Source organism: Echiichthys vipera, assembly GCF_963691815.1.
Source record: "Echiichthys vipera genome assembly, chromosome: 13".
Lineage (NCBI taxonomy): Eukaryota > Metazoa > Chordata > Actinopteri > Perciformes > Trachinidae > Echiichthys > Echiichthys vipera.
The window spans coordinates 7,955,004-7,969,531 of NC_139838.1; the positions used below are offsets into that span (position 1 = coordinate 7,955,004).

General features: G+C 40.9%; 1 protein-coding gene across 4 annotated transcripts in view; it reads left to right on the plus strand.

The window, feature by feature from the left end:
• Positions 1 to 14,528, plus strand: part of trappc9 (trafficking protein particle complex subunit 9) — a 245,413-nt gene that overhangs the window by 105,789 nt on the left and 125,096 nt on the right. For all 4 annotated transcript variants that reach the window (XM_083925898.1, XM_083925900.1, XM_083925899.1 and 1 more), the window contains one exon: positions 10,038 to 10,180. In XM_083925898.1, the coding sequence (XP_083782024.1) occupies positions 10,038 to 10,180 (143 nt within the window). The remainder of the gene's footprint in view (positions 1 to 10,037; positions 10,181 to 14,528) is intronic.

Consider the following 14,528-nt stretch of genomic DNA (forward strand, 5'->3'; position numbering starts at 1 on the left):
CTTTAATAATTTGAGCTTGACATCCCGTATCCCCCTTCGTCACAGATTCCTCATAGCAGGGCAGGTTGCTCACCCACTCCTTAAAATGTCTCCTATTGTAATTGCCACATCACAAGCGAACCCTAGCTGTGAGTGGGTGCAGGGCGTGACATTATAAACGCTGTGGGCATAAATGTCAGGACCATCATTAAGTGGACTACTGGCTCGGGGCTGGTCCAGACAGGCTTTGTGTTTGGGCTGGTTTAGTATCTGGCGGAGTTATTATACCATACTATGCAAACTTGTGTGCACTCGGTTCTCTCTTTTTCCCTGTCAGCACTTTCAGCTATTTCGGTCTGCATGCAGCCTGGTTGTTACTGAGCAGTTTTAGATGCTCTAACCCATCAGCTGTCAAATCAACACAGACTTGTTCACAGCGCCCCTCGCCCCCATCATCCAGCGATTATTGCTAAGTCATTACACCGTGGGACAGATAGAGAACATATTCTCTCTTATCAGCCCTCCTGCCCTCTTCTCTCATCAATCATCAGTTGCCAAGCACAGCAGACACAGGATAATGCCAAGCTGTCTCAAGGCCACAAAAACCCTCAAAGTGCCTCTCAGAAGCTAAATACGCAGACAGACCCAAAAGAAGGCCATGCATCAACGAGCTTTGTTTATAAGGCCATACAGTGATCTCACATGAGACAACAAAGCTCTGACTAGCACTTAAATACAGTAATGATGGTAAACATTTCACGCTTGCATGTGTGGAATCGAAACTGAATATTCTGGTCAAGACCTGACAATATGATATGACTAGCAGGATCTGTGTCAGAATCATGAACTTCTAGATGTTATTGAACTACACTCAGGATCAAAATTAGAAAACAAGTTATTAATACTTGATTTATTCAGGGTTTTTTGTTGTCTTTTTAAACCAAGGCACTTTAACAAAAACCTTTATTTTGTGAAAAACAGTGGGAAAAATTAGAGGACACTTTCCTATACCTCCCAGTTATCTGTGTTAATCTGGCACCTGGTGACAATTTACTTAATTGTTGGACACACCCTATTTATCTGGCAGCTCTCCTGGTTACTTTGCAAGATGGCAAGCTGCTCTAAGGAGACTGAAACCCTGAGACAGCAGGTTGTCCAGATAAAGTACAGTGATCTCATATGAGACAACAAAGCTCTGACTAGCACTAAAGTACAGTAAAGATGGTAAAACATTTCACGCTTGCATGTGTGAAATTGAGGCAAGATACTCGGGTCAAGACCTAATGAGTTACCCCATACTAACTCACCAACACTCCCAGTTCTTGTCATGGATTTTTTTTTCTTTAAATCATGTGGAAACTCCTGTTAAATTCATTAGACCTTGCAACGTCCTGTAGCTCTACTCCTACTTTTTAGTTGCATTCCTTTTTGAAGTTTGGCCCTTGGTGAAATTTCATCATTTTCTTTGTATGTGTACAGTGTTCTAAGCCTCATCAATTGCTTATTTTTTAAATAAAAACATCCAAGAAACCCTATGGATAGTTTGCAACATTTATGTGTTTTACCGTAAGCCAATTCATCAAAAATCACAAAGCAGCCCTCTATGGATGCTTTTTAAATGTGTGTCGTTAACATTTTCTGTCTGTAATGAATTTGAACACTTTCAAGAGCGCTTGCAAGATCTGTGTTCGATTCAGGAATTTCTCGATGAACTACATTGAACTACACTGGAGAATATCAGCTGTGGCTACACCACTGCTGTCCTACTATTTTTTTTTTTGCATTTGCTCATATTGTTGCAAGCATATTTCATCAAATCTATACCTTTTAAAACAAGACTCCCGTAATGAACAGGTGTGCAGGAAAAGTGCTGTACTGCTGTTTCTCCCGCTTATCTGTGGAGACAGCAGACAACTTACTACCACTCAATTTGTATTTGACTTCCTCAGTTGGTTGTGCAGCTATCTACGGGATTCTGTTTAACTCCTCACCCTTTTCCTGGGGTGCCAGGCTGATTGGCTCAGTGATTGACAGCCAGGTGTACATATGAGAAGCAGTCTCAGCAGCACTCCAAATGGACATACTGCATCTGAATGCCCTCGAGTCATTTCTCACTTTCCCCGCAGAAGCCGAGGCCACCAGGCGACTAAATAGTTCTCCCGGCTGACGGCTCACTTCCCTGCCACTAGGCAGATGCAACCTAAGCAGGGGTCAGGCCTCATTTTAAGGACAATTAGGCACACAGACTTACATTTCATCACATCATCAAAGTACTCCGTGACTCTCTGCCTACCCACCGATCAACCACCTGTCCCAGTTATGAAAGGAAACCTCCGGAAAATATAAACACCTGGATAGATCATGAAAAAGGGAGCTAATGGAACATGTTATCCACCGCATTTCTTTCCAAATGAAGGTTGGCAAAATAAATGTTTTTGAAACAGAGAAATCAATGTTCTAAGTGTCTCTTCCGTAAACGGGGCTTTACGCTTGTTCCAATTAGGCCATCTGCAGGAAGGTAATGATGTTTCACACCAGTGTCTTTTACTGTAGCTTTTGCTGAGAGTGGTTGCGTGTTATTATATTTTTTGTGTTCGCAATTATTAACATTAGCCATGTATTGGTTTCCTCACTCCAAAATGGTCAGAAAGGAAAGAAAGAGAAAGAGTGCATTTGCACAAAAAGTGATTTTATTTTTAAGCATTTATTGTTTTTTTGTAACCTGTCTGTCTTTATCTAAAGCTACATCAACCACTGAATATTTAAATGTGAAATAAACAAGTGAGGTCCCATGAAGTTAAAACAATAAAAAACTAACTGAATACAGTAAGTGAGGACTTTGATCACACAAAGATAGACTAATTGAGTTTGCTATATCTTACTGTGATGAGACCCCTCCCGCCACACGTAGAGATCAATACATCATCCAATCAGCTGGTAGCATCCGTACACTGTGAGTAAGTGGTACATGAAGATCACCTTTCCAATGCTGACTGGTTCAGACCATGGTGGGTCTGTGGTCCGTTCCAGATACACCAATGACTGACACTGATTTATGTGTAAGACATGGTTTCATCCCAGTTCATTCTGGGTCAGTCTCTTATGGTGTGTATTCAAATGCCATTGTTGCAGCTGTCTAAACGACATGGGTCCTCTCGACTTCCAGAGCAAACTGGAGCGGACTATACTCAAAAATGAAATTCAAGCATTCCTATCCACGTTGGACAGTGATGGTATGTGGCTACAAGTCGCTCATCAGGACAGGGTAATCACAAGTCTCCTGCCAAGATGGGAACCAGCTACCATCCCTACCACATGGAAGAGCAAGACCTTCTCTGCCTTCGATCTCTGCATTAGGGAGGCCACTGAGGCAAGCGTGGTGGAATTAAACACCGGCTGTGATTCATTGATATTATCTGCTGGGCATCCTGCTGGCCATTGTGCAGCAGGCATTGGACGGTGAGCTAGACGACAGTGCCCGTGACAGTTTCCAGCGGGATGTTGAGGAGCTTTGGTTTCCTTTGTTTTGACGAGACTTGGCTGGATCCTGGAGTGCCGGTTGGCTCCATTTAACCGGGTGAATCTCTTTTTCTGTGTGCCTATTAGGCGGCCACATTCTGCTACATGATGAATCATGCCAAAGTTGAATGAGCTGATGGGCTAACATTTCACTGGGAATGTACCTTGTATAATTTTATGTAACAAAATGGATAATTGATTAATTGATCGACTGGTTGAAATTTAAATTGTGTTATTATAGTTTATTTTAAAATCCTTTAAATGCCCTGAAAATGTATTCCCTCAGTCATCGTGTGGTCCTACATGAACACAATATTTTTCTTTATTTTATGTATTTCATAGAAACTGAGGTTTCAGTACATGCAAAAAGCACATACATGACTGCAGTTAATTCAGAGTATGTCTGTCTGTTGAGTGGATATTACTTAGAGCCCTCTATTCTTTGTGCTAAGCTAACCTAAGCTATCAAGGAGCTGCTTCTGTATTAAATTCACACTGATTAAATTGAAATTGATGTTGTGTTATTCCCAGTAAGACAGCTTATAAGTGGTATCCACAAATGTTGGAAACGCTTTCGCAAGCCATCACCCCAGTCCCAGCTGAGGGTTAGTTACCAAACCATGCAAGCTTGGGTGGTTTTTAGAGCCCCCTGTCCCCCTACCTGTCACTGGGATGTTTCAGCTTAGTATTCCTGTCAGGAGACTTGTGTCCACGCCATTATCTCCTCTGCAAGATGTGTCAGGATCTTTATCTCAGCGCCAAAGCATTCAAAAAGCCTTCAGCTTCCCTCTTCTTTCTCTTTTTTTGTTCGCCCATCGTGTGCAAGAGAAAGAATATTCTGTGCGATGTTCAGAATTCACCTCCATTGTCAAAACAAATTCTGAATTTTGTCTGGATGGATGTGATGGATAGTCCATCCAAGAGGTTTTGTTGTGACACAGAAAAAAAAAAATAGTGAGTGGCATTCAAGGTAAAAGCCAGTCCAACAGTGAGTCTGCTTTCCATGCCATGTCTGTGAAGCTTAGCTCTAAACTCAGATTACATAAGGATTTATAAAAGTGAAACAAAGTCCAGTTAAGACACCAGTTAAAAGATTCGTAATGTGAATGAAGAAACATGCACAAACACATTCAGGGAGTTTACAAATAATGAATGAATGAATAGAAGGCTGAACAGAGGAGTATGGCATCATTGCTTGCAAAGACAAGCCACATGCTGGTCCACTCTCTGTACAAGTGAATTCTTATTTTGGCATTGGAGCACTACATGAGCAAGGGATTTTGCAGTTTTATACCCCTTTAAATAAAACGCTTGACCCGTGATTGGGGAGGTCAAGCAGCTTTAAAGGATAATCCTGTGTCTAGTGACCTGCGTAGGTGATACACCACCAAGTGATAGGTCATTTTGTGAAAAAGGGTTGCTGCAGTATGAGCAATTATAAATGGCTTACAATGAAGAAGATAGCAATAAAAACCTCCAGGGCTGAAAAATGAAGCCAACGCCAGGTGCCAAAAACTGAAAGGGTTTCTCAAATGGCCACTTGAGGCTGGCTCCAAAAGCGAGTCAATCCCCATAGACCTCCATGTAAAAATGGCCAACTTTACAGCGGAATGTTGCGGTTTACAGCCGGATTTGGTCCTTATTTCTAATATCCCCATTCATAACTCACCTGTTTCAATTATATAAAATCTTAAAGTTGTAATCTATACGATCTTCATCTAGTCAATTGTCTTTTAAGTTACTATCTATTAAAGAGTGAGTTAAAACAATGGTTACTAATCATATGAACCACTAATGAAAGCACTTCTACTTGCCTTTTTAGTGAGTATCCTAATCTTTGTGTCCGTGGTGACATTCCCTCCCTACATGTAAATATGGCGGCATGTTAGTGACGCTGCTGACAGTGGTTGGTCTGCCGGCCCAGCTCGTCACTGCCAGTTATTCTGTGTGTGTGTGTTACATCTTCCTGCCAAAGAGGCCGCTAGAAACAAGGTGTCTCAAATCTTACAGAATATAACTTTATAACTTTTAAGAGCATGGCCTTAATTATGCTCAACTTTAAAATTAGATTTCATTTGAACCACCTCAGCTCAATCCATGCTCCACCTCTGTGATCCTGACCCATTTTTTTTGTTAACTTGAGATAATCTGCAAAAATGACCTTCATGTACAGATATGTTATGTTATCAAAGTATAGTTGTGACAGATACCTTTTCTCTTGATGTAAAGCTAGTCATCATTTCAGAACTAGAGTTGCATTGGCTTGAATACTTACAATGCTGCACTTTTATTAGGACTAAAGGCCTGAAAGAGGCAATACCTGCCCATTCTCTTTCTGATGGTAAATGAGAGGCCTTTTTTATTCTCTGAGTCTTTCAAGGTGGGCTTGTCTTTGAGAATACCGTCCTTCCAGAAACTTAGAATCATGGGTGTTTTTTTTTTTTTTTTTCACAGATTATTAAACCCTCAGACAAATGTGTTGATTAACAAATGTGACACATGTGTTGACTAACCTGTTGATTCAGTGGATGTCCTTGTAAAAAGGTCAGAAGTAGTTGGAAAATTGAACTTAAAGTGATACAATGTAACTTTTGAGAGAACAAATGTGTTTATTTACTTACTGCTAAAGCTTTACTTGGTCTAGTATGACCAGATAGTAAATGTAAAATGTAGGAATACATTGCTGCTACGTTATTACTGAGTCAACTAACTTTAGCTGTCGAGCTACTGTTACAGTAGTTTTGGCTAAATGTTAGCAGCAGCATTAAGCATTATCCTATAGCTGTCACTTGTAGCCAAAAAGTAACATAGTTTAGCTTTAAAGGATACCTGCTATGATATTTCAATAAGCAATTTGCGCATAATCTACTGTTATTTAAACAGAAAGAGACTCTGTCCGTCCTTCTATTTTCTCAACAACCTTTTTTTCGATTGACTACACACTTGGCAGGTGTATTGCTCAGGCCCCAAGGAAGCACAGTGTCGAGTATAACGTTTGTTTGAATGAGTGGTTCGAGAAAGCTGCAAGCTGCAATACAGCAGGCAGTGCACTAGTTTGTCACAATTGCAGAATAATCTCCAATGCCATGTCCCTCCATCTTCTGTTGTCTTTCTATTTAATTTTTGTGTGTTGGCTACAAGCTGCTGGGCATCAACTTGAGCATTGAATAGCTCGTGCAGTCTGGTTATCGGTGATGGCGAACACTTTAATCGAATTGTTGCCTCAATTTAGGCATTCTCACTAATCATGTTGTTTGTATGCACTGTGAAGGTAATGCATGTGTTCGTTCAGGCTGTTTGCTCAGGCGGTGTGTTGCTGCTGGCCCACTCCCAACACATTCAGCTCATTACAGCGGGGCACTATTTTTAGCCCAGTGTGATTGAAACGGGGGGCTGAGAGTAGAGTGAGAGGATTGAACAGAGGAAGAGCATGGGGTCAGCCCCGGTCCAAGAAGAGAATCGGGGTGCAAGGCCGCTGTTTGCTAGTGTCGCTGAGACAATCCCTGTTCCTCAAGAGGATCCTGTTGAGGCTATTAGTGAGGACAGCCAAAGGATCACACAGCTGCATGGAGCACAGCACTGGACCCTGTAAAAGAAAATCTTCACCACTAATATAAAAAAAAAATGCAAAATACAACATATACATTTAGTACATTGGTCATGTTTATATTGTTTATTGTTTCCAAGTAATATGTCACCCACTGGAATGTTTTAGACCTTTCGTGTTTTTAATAGCTTTTGAACAATATTCACTAGCAATATCAGGCTTTGGCAACACATGGGCTTTGTTGATATTAATTAAAAGATAAAACAACACCAGAATTATCCTTTAATAACCAGGGGGGAACCAGCAAGTGAAGCAAACATTGTTAGAGAGAAAACCTAGACTCCAACTAGGGTATTTGCTCAAGGAATCTTGGAGGTTTTGGTGGTCAGTCAATTTAAATGAGATTCATATCAACATGCTGTTCCTTTTATTTTTTTTGCCAGCGCAGCATGTGTCTCACTCTTGCCTGCATTGTAGGGCTGCTGCTCCACATCCAGAGCAAAATAGACAAATAGCAAAGGGAAATGGTATTCAGAGAGGATATCAGGATTTTATTATGCAGCCTTTGAATCATGAGGGAAGTCTTCCTCTTTTGAAAATAAGCAGATTTAGTGTCTTTGTAATATTAGAAGGTTTGCTACTTTGTCATAGACTACATTTCTTTAGTAACCTATAGTACATATACAATACTTAATAATAAGCTACAATACAGTAAGTGTTCACAAATGGAATTTATTGTGAACAAGACTAAGAGTCTACAGTCATGCTAGCGGCTCTGTTAGGTTGTACTCAGGCACAATGGTGCTTTGAGCTAAATGCCCACTTTAGCATGCTAACATGCTGATTTTGAGGGGCGGAGGGTTTAAGTCATAAGGACAAAGTATGGAGGTGGACTTGTAGCTGGAGAGGTGTCAGTTCATATCATCATATGAACTGACATGGGCACTGCTTAGGTGTCTGTGAACAAGGCACCAAACACCCAACTGCCCGGAGTGTCCTTCCATGGGCAGCCCCACTCTTGACATCTCTTTATTTAATACATGTGTATAGGTTCTGTTGGCATGTGTTTGTGTTTTTGGCCTCTGTGCGTGTAACATGTAGAAAAATACACAATTAAGAAATGGATTTTCCCCTCAGGGATTAATTTAGTTTGTTCCTCTTGTTCTTTGCAGGTATTCATTGTTAACCATCCACATTTATCGTGTTAGCCTACTAATTAGCTAATTAGCAAGTATACAAGTACAGCTGAGGCTGATTGCAATGGCATTAGTTTTTCAAGTAAATTTTGACCTGATGCTTGCCCTATTTATTTATTTATTTTTAATATGTTCTTTTAGGCATTTGCATGCATTTACAGGAAAGCAAACTAGAGAAATGAGGAGTGACATGCAACAAAGGTTCCCAGCCCAACGTGAACCGCAGACGTTGAGGTTCATGGTGGACACCCTAACCTTTTCCGCAAGTTGAAAAGTCAGGGGATCACCAAAGTTATAAAAGTTCATCCTGAAGGGAACATTAATGTCTGTACAAAGAAATATTGTGATCCATCCAATAGCAGTTTACTAAAAACAACAAAAGGTTAACCTCATGACGGGGCTGGAGGAAGAGCCAGGGCATCAATGAAGTTAGTTGGATTTGTTTGGATTGTCTGTTGACTATGAGTTTCTGTACAATATTTTATGCTAATCCATCCAATAGCTGTGGAGAAACTTTACCCCAACATGTCAATCTCATGGTGGCATAGTGAGGACATTTTTATTCCTATTTTAAAAAAGACAAAATGTCCACGGGGGCAGTTGGCAAGTAATGTATTGTGTATGTCTAAACAAACTAACCAACTAATAGTTAGTGAGAACTGGAGAACATGAATGTCTTTGCAAAATGTGATGGAAACCCATCCAGTAGTTTTTGAGATACTGTACTTCAGTCCAAACCAAAGTGGAGGACTGTCATCCATAAAGTCATGCTGCTAGCTTGGCTACACATAAAAGCATTCAAATATAGTAGATAAAGGAAAACGGATTACATCTACGACATGGAAATATACCATGGATTTGAAAGCCCATGGAGTTTGTGATAAATGAAATCCCAGAATAAAGGTGCTTTGTCTACAATGAAGATAATCCTCTGTAATGTCTCCATCTCTCTTTATTCAGCGTGCTGTGCTTCTGTCATTAGGTTGTAATAGAGCAGACGTCTAGCCAGCAGGCTCCGAATCATTCCACTTGGCACTCTGCACCCCCACAAGAGGGTGTGATAAAGAGTGAAAATAATCAAAATATCAGTGAAATTTGTTCTGGAACGGCATTGCCAGCACCACCATCAGCATTATGTGGAGAGATGATATAGGCCGCATAGGAACAAAAGCGGGACCTTGGATGCTCCCTTTACCCGGCTTTACCCATTGCCTGAGTCAGCTAGTGCTCTCTCACCGTAAACTGCCACTTTTAATTTCCCCATCCTTTGCCCACTTGGCTGCCTGTCCTGTGCCTCCCCCTCCACAGAATACATCTGAGTAATTCCGTGTCCAATTTCCCCCAGTCACCGTGGGACACCACCAGCATATCCCACCTCCTGCACCCACCCTGTCGCCCTCTCCTCCCATACTCTTTTAGGACGAGACATGTTGATTCTGAATCATCTATTTGGAGCCACCAATCATGTCCTCCCCACCCCACAGGCGTTCTCACAATTACACTTCCATTTCATTAAACAGCACAATAGCTGTGCTGAGGTGCATGTATTTTCTGGCCGTAATGGCTTCTGATGCATCGATCTCAAAAACCCACCAGATTTTCCCGATGAAATGGCAGAACACGACATGCTGGCTGTGACCTCTGCCCCCAATCATACTCAGTCTTCCATACAGATATTCCTTTCAGTTGAAACACAGTTTTCTTTTTTTTTTGTCTGAATCAGCCCTTCATTGTAGTACACTGTCAAACCAGTTTGATCTACATTTATAACCTTCCCTTCTCTTGTCCTTTTGCAGACTTTGGAAGCAGTGCTAAACTTCAAGTACTCAGGGGGAGCGGGCAAAGTGGAGGGCTACTACAGGGAGCTGTCTTTGGGAGTCCATGTTGACGTGGAGCCGTCTGTATTCTTCACCAGAGTCAACACCCTCCCTGCAACCAGGTAACACACACAATCAACCTGCATTTTCTATGGATTCATATTAGTGACGTCTGTTTATGAGTTTTGGTCTCCATTGGCTGATTGAAGAATAATTTTTATCTTGATGCTATACTCAGTCTTCATATGTACCGAATGGTGGAAGTCATGGTTATGCTCTCCATACTGGCTACATTTCTTTAGGGGCGACAAGACTGGAAGTAAGAGAGGGGTGTGAAGTGTTTTCATGTGGGCTGTTCATCAGCAGTGTATTTTGGCCTTAATAGATGCAGATTTCATTGAAGGGTATATATATCACATGTATTCTGCAGCTACGTCATGTAGCAAATGCTTTGCTGCAGTGGGACAATTCCACCACATATTACAAGAGAATGTGTGTAATATTAGCCTTCGTTTGTAACCTTTTAGTTATTCAAAACATTCACATGTTTACATTTTCTGTAAATAACCTGTAAACCCAACACTGAGTTATTATCATATTATAAAGTCGATATGGAGCTGAAGTGGACATGTTAGCATACATGTAGGCAACAATTGCATATTTGCTAGAGGTGTCACAATTCTCCAAATCAACGACTCTATTTCACTTTCGACTTTAAAAGTAACACTTATTTTTCAACACTGAGGGCTATGCCACATTGGTAACGACAGTTACAATAACAGTTTGACTTTCCCAAGGTTTACAAGGTGCACCTGAATGTACAATGAAGTCCTGTTGGTCGTTAGTGTTATTCAGCCTTAACTGATGGCCCTCAAAACCTGACATCCAGTGCGTTTCCCACATGCTGAAAGCTAGATTTCGCAACCCTTCGTTGTTTGTTTATATAACTCACACGGAAGGAAAACTGTTGCTACATTGGTGAAATCAGGGAAAGCAGACGATTTTCCAGTTCTGTTACTTGCATCATCTCTAGCTCCGGCAGTTGCCATGGTGTTTTGAAAAGTGCAGCCGCATGCTACTGGTAAGCTAACGTTACCCCATGTCTTTAGATACACAATACCGGCCGCTAAGCTACTGTGTCCTATGTATTCTCGTTTTTTCTTCGGATGCATGTAGGCGGGGTTAGAGAGAATAAAAATACTGGGGAAAATGTATCAAAATGATCCATTTTGATCATCGAGATCAAAGCTCATTTTGATTAATCTAAATCGTTACACCCCCACTATTCACACATTCAGCAGATGCAGGGCAATTTTGGCTTTGATTTGAAGTTAATGTAAATCTGTAATATTCTGCTTTTAGCTCTGTTTTGGGCACTTCTCTTCTTCCTTAGTTGCAAATTTCCCCTCCACCTGTCACAAAAACTAGTCCCATCTGCCACTGCACAGAACTAGTGAGTTGAAATTGCCATAGAGCAAACTGAGTGATCAAACTAAAATAACCTTGTGCAGAAAGGTTTATTTTTCCTATGTCACAAGGTTTGTTCTTCAGGAACCAAAGTGAGTCAGTCAGACAGTAAAATGGTGCAGTTTTATTTAGATTTAATGATTCTCACTTTATTGCTCAGTTTTAGTTTACTTTACTTCAGAATTGGTTGGTAAAGCAGTATTTGTCGAATGGTGTCATCAGTCATTTAAGTTCTGATGAGCTCTTAACTCTGCATGCTGTCTTTGCCACTCAACCATTGTTAGATAAGGTAACATTACTACACAACCTTTACTTGAGTGCCAGAAAAGCAAAGTAAAATGTAACTCACAGCTGCTCTTCAGAATAATTGGTGATAAATCCCAATTCTAAAGGTTTGTTTTATCTGACATACGATACAAATGCAGCTATTTTTTTTCTCTCTTGATTCTGTGAATAAATATCGACCTTCCGTTTAACCACTGCAGCAGCGCACTCTATGACATTATTGCTATCAAAGCCAGACGACTAAGAAATGGTGTTTTTCATCGACGGGCTAGATAGTTGCAGATGTGAGTGGGTATTCACTCTTTTCTCATGCTCTCACATCTCTTCATGCACAAACATTACTCTGGATACCATCACACACACTCACATATTCCCCGAGTCACTCCACTTTTCAGTGCCCCAACTTTGGTGAAAAAACTCATAGTGAGGGAGACAGATCGTAGCCGAGTAATGGCCACTTGAGGTGAATCATTAGCTGTAATAATATCTGCAGTTTAAGCCATCCATCTTGGCTCAGCGCTGATACCTGTGCACACATAGAGATGCTGCACTGGCTGCTATACCATCACCCTGTCATTGCAACCCTTAGCACTTTCTGCCTCATCAAACTGACTCAAGCTAATCACATTTGAAATGTGTTGAAATTGAAGGCCTTGGAGAGCTTTAAGGAGAGTGCCTGCAGGTTTTCATAAGTCAAGTAAAGTTTATTTGTATAGCTCAATAACAGGTCAGGCCCACATGAATAGTTCTTTGCCCAGGATAACCTGTCTAAAAACACATGGAAAAAGCTACTCCAAACCTCAGAACATAAGCAAAGCGGTAAAAAAAAAAGAAGGTGCATTTCCACTGCATGGTACGGCATTCCTTCATAGTATTAGACTGACTCACAGGGTAGAGTGGGTGTTCCCCATCCCAAAGATCAGCTGATCAATCCCCGGCTCCTATGTTCCACATGTCAAAGTGTCCTTGGGCAAAACACTGAACCCCCAAATTGCTCCCTGTGCTGTGCATGGGTGTGAATGGAAGTCACTTTGGATAAAAGCGTCAGCTAAATGAAATTCCCATTGGCAAAGTTGTGGATGGTATCTGCTACTTTTGTTGGTACCACCTCGGTGGGCCGAAGGTGGAGTTAAAACACAACACAGGTTTTAAGTGTAATGCACCTTGATGTTCAGGGCCGATACCAGTTTTTGAAAAAACAATTTGGCCAAAAGCTGCTACCAATGTTTCTCCTGATGTTGTTATTTATTCCTCATTTTGTGACAAGGAAACAAAGAAATATTATTATAAAAATAAAATTACTGAACTGAAGTTATCTTTGAAAGAGCACAAATTCAATCATACTAATTTATGAATCAACCTTTAATATAACCTTCTTTCACATGAAAAATAATAGCTTCAAAAGCCATTTTTAGTTGCTCTACAACTAACGTTACCTACTCACTGACAGTCATTTCACTACTTCTAGTGTATAGCCCAACAAAAACATATTTTTAAACATAAATGTAAATAACATAGAAAGCAAAGAGGGTCGGGTAACACTGCTTTTGTCGAGTTCAAATCATTTTTGAAACACTGTGCCGTTAGACTAAGCATACTCACAGGATTAGCATCCAGACTCCATATGTATCCAGTAACGGTAGCCCATGAAAGTGTGTGGCCACGATGTTGTACATTACAAACCCCACATCCTCCTCAACAGAGAAAGGCTCGTCATTGAATGTGAACTTCATCTCCTTTACTCCCTTTCTCATATGCTGTAGTTATCAAGGACTGTGTCTTACTGGTGGCAGTTTATGTTGCTGATCTCCGACACAATGTAACACTGTACTTCCAGGGTAACATTTTCTTTCACTGTAAACAAACTGATGGCACCCTTTGACCTTGATATGTCATGCCAGGCTTAAGTTTGTCAGTGGCTGTGCAGTGGCAGCGCAAGTGTTAGAAAAACTCATGACACAAGGACCAGTTTGGAACCAGAATCAAGTTATAATGAAAGCAAAATGTATTCTTGTACAAAAAGAGAGCATATAGTACACTTACCAGTGTCTCAACATACTCTGAAGGTAGTCCTCAGAGCAAAGTCAATTAACTATGCAGTTTAAGAGTTATGGTTGTCATGGTGATATATTTAGAAAACAGTAAGTTATCTCAGCTCTTCCCATAGTAATCGCCTACTCTCCTGCCGGCTCCTTAACATGCACTGTGAAAAAGGTCCTTGTTCTCACAGTGAAACACAAAACAATTAATACAGCCAGAGTTCTCACATAGAACTTATAATATGTCGACTTTTGTTTTCATCAGTATGCTAGCTGGCTGTTGTCTGTGTTGCTAACATCAGAGAATGCCACCTTCTTTTCCAATGGCAGTCAACAAGGCGAATATCTGCCAATACCGATAAATCGGTGTTTCCCAACTCTCCAGTCCGCATGTCCAAGAGACCTTGGGCAAGACACTGGTCCCCGAATTGCTCCCTGTGCTGCGCATGGGTGTGTGAATGTTGTATGAATGGTTAGATTAGATGGTATGTAGATGTCCACTGCCATCAGTGTGAATGTCTATGTGAATGGGTGAATGTGACAAATAGTGTGAAAGCGCCTTGAGTAGTCTAGACTAGAATTGCACTCCACAAGTCCATTTACCATTTGTTATGAGATGTTTAGATTAACTCCCATTTTCTTCGTAACCTCATGCCCTGTACACATAAACTCATAGATT